Consider the following 1,867-nt stretch of genomic DNA (forward strand, 5'->3'; position numbering starts at 1 on the left):
GTAAAACTACTCTACCCCATCATTCCGCCACCATTCAACTGTTCTAGTTCCTACATATTTAGTCCCATGTTTCTATAAGCATATTCATTTTTTTCCCCAAGGCAAGACCTCCTGTTTTCCATAATCAGCCTTTCCTGGGAATGAAGTGTAAACTTGCCAAAAGACAAAGTTTTTTTTTTTGGAAACAAAATGTGAAAGAGAAGACAAAAAAAATCACTGAAGAGCGAAGTATGTGAGAGTGATTTTTTAATTACCTGGCGTGTATACGAAGGGTGAAAAAGCATACAAGACTTTTGTCTTTTTCTTGTTAGATATAAATCACCTTAGAGCCTCTCCTTATTGAATCACGACATTTACCTAAGGCAGGCAGCCAGCGATGTTTATTTGCAAGGAGTTCTCTGCCAGGTTAGAAACCAAATTTGCATTCATTCCAGGGACAAATTGCACTAGAGTCCCCAGATTGCCAAAGGCACCCTGTGCTAAAAAGGCCCCAGTCTTTTAAGGTGGATCTTTACCACTGGCTCAACAGATAGTCAACTGGCAAAAAGGAGTCCGTATAAAGGCCAGGTCTCCTGTTAAATATTTGCTTCCATTCCAGTTGGCTACAGGCTACTCTGGACTGGTTTTCTTTGAGTTTATCTGACCAAACAATAAGGCAATTGAATTGCTCAACCTCCCAAGGTGTCAGATGAACTGAAAAAGTCAGGTGGACATGGGCTATATTTATTGCCATTGAGTCGATTCTGACTCATGGCAACCCCATGTGTGCAATGGAAATGCACTCCAGAGAGTTTTCATGGCTGTGATCTTTTGGAAGCAGATCACCAGGCTTTTCTGCCATGTCATTGGGTGGGTGGGTGGGTGGAGAAGTATTTTCTTACTTATTACTCTCTAAATTATTAAAATAATTATCAAAGCCTCATGCAAGACTCAGCATGTAAGAGACTTTTAAGTAAATGTCCTGGAAGAAGCCCCATGCCTCTGGCATGAATCTCAAATTGATTCAGGGTCCTGGGGGATTCAAGGTGAGGGAAGATTGGAGTGGGATAATGGAGAGTCCATTCTTTAGTTGATTTATCTCCATCAAGAGGGTCTTTCTGAGTGTCTGTATGGCAAGTCAGAAGTGCCTATTTCCTGGAAGTTTCTGCTACCATGCCAGAACACCGACCCCTCATCAAAGCAGAGTTCTTGTCCCTAAATCATCTACCTCCTGCCAAAACCCCCACACCCCTCACCAAGCCTTTAAGTAGCTCTGAGGCCCCTCTCACCCAGAGTGAGGTTGGTGAGACCCTGGCTGTCCTCTTCTGAGCCAGGAGGCAGCTGCTCATCCAGGCGGGTCCATGCCGCCTTGGTGGACCTCAGGATCTCTCTCCTGCTCCTTTCCTGGCCTCCTTGAGGGTTGTCAGCATCATGTGACTTCTCCGCCATCATTAGAGAGTACTCCAGCAAGCTGATTTAAAACATACACACAAACAAATCAGACACAATGAGCTGGGCTTTCAGGCCTTGGCTCAGCTAGAGGGAGAGGCCCAAATCACACAGTCAAATGAATGAATCCAGCTTCACAACCGTATGCAGGCCTGGCTCACCCACCTGAGCTGGGTCACCAGTCTCAATACGGCAGAATGGCTCCCTCCCTGAGTGGGAAGGCAAGGTCCTGGGTGGTGCAAACAGTTTGTGCTCAGCTACTAATCAAAAGGTTGATGGTTCAAACCCACCTAGCAGCACTGTGGAAGAAAGACCTGGCAATCTGCTTTCATAAAGTTTATAGCAAGAAAACCCTATGGAACAGTTCTGCTCTGTAACACATGGAATTACCAATAGTTGGAATCAAATTGACAGCAATGGTCTTTTTTTTTTTTTTTTT

General features: G+C 44.6%; 1 protein-coding gene across 1 annotated transcript in view; it reads right to left on the minus strand.

The window, feature by feature from the left end:
- ITPRID1 (ITPR interacting domain containing 1) overlaps positions 1 to 1,464 on the minus strand; it is a 112,092-nt gene extending 110,628 nt beyond the window's left edge. Inside the window, 1 exon segment of the mRNA XM_004385336.1 lies at positions 1,269 to 1,464. Coding sequence (XP_004385393.2) covers positions 1,269 to 1,431 — 163 coding nt within the window. The 5' untranslated portion in view covers positions 1,432 to 1,464.
- Between the last annotated feature and the right edge of the window lie 403 nt (positions 1,465 to 1,867).

Source organism: Trichechus manatus, unplaced genomic scaffold, assembly GCF_000243295.1.
Source record: "Trichechus manatus latirostris isolate Lorelei unplaced genomic scaffold, TriManLat1.0 scaffold00137, whole genome shotgun sequence".
NCBI classification, from domain to species: Eukaryota; Metazoa; Chordata; class Mammalia; order Sirenia; family Trichechidae; genus Trichechus; species Trichechus manatus.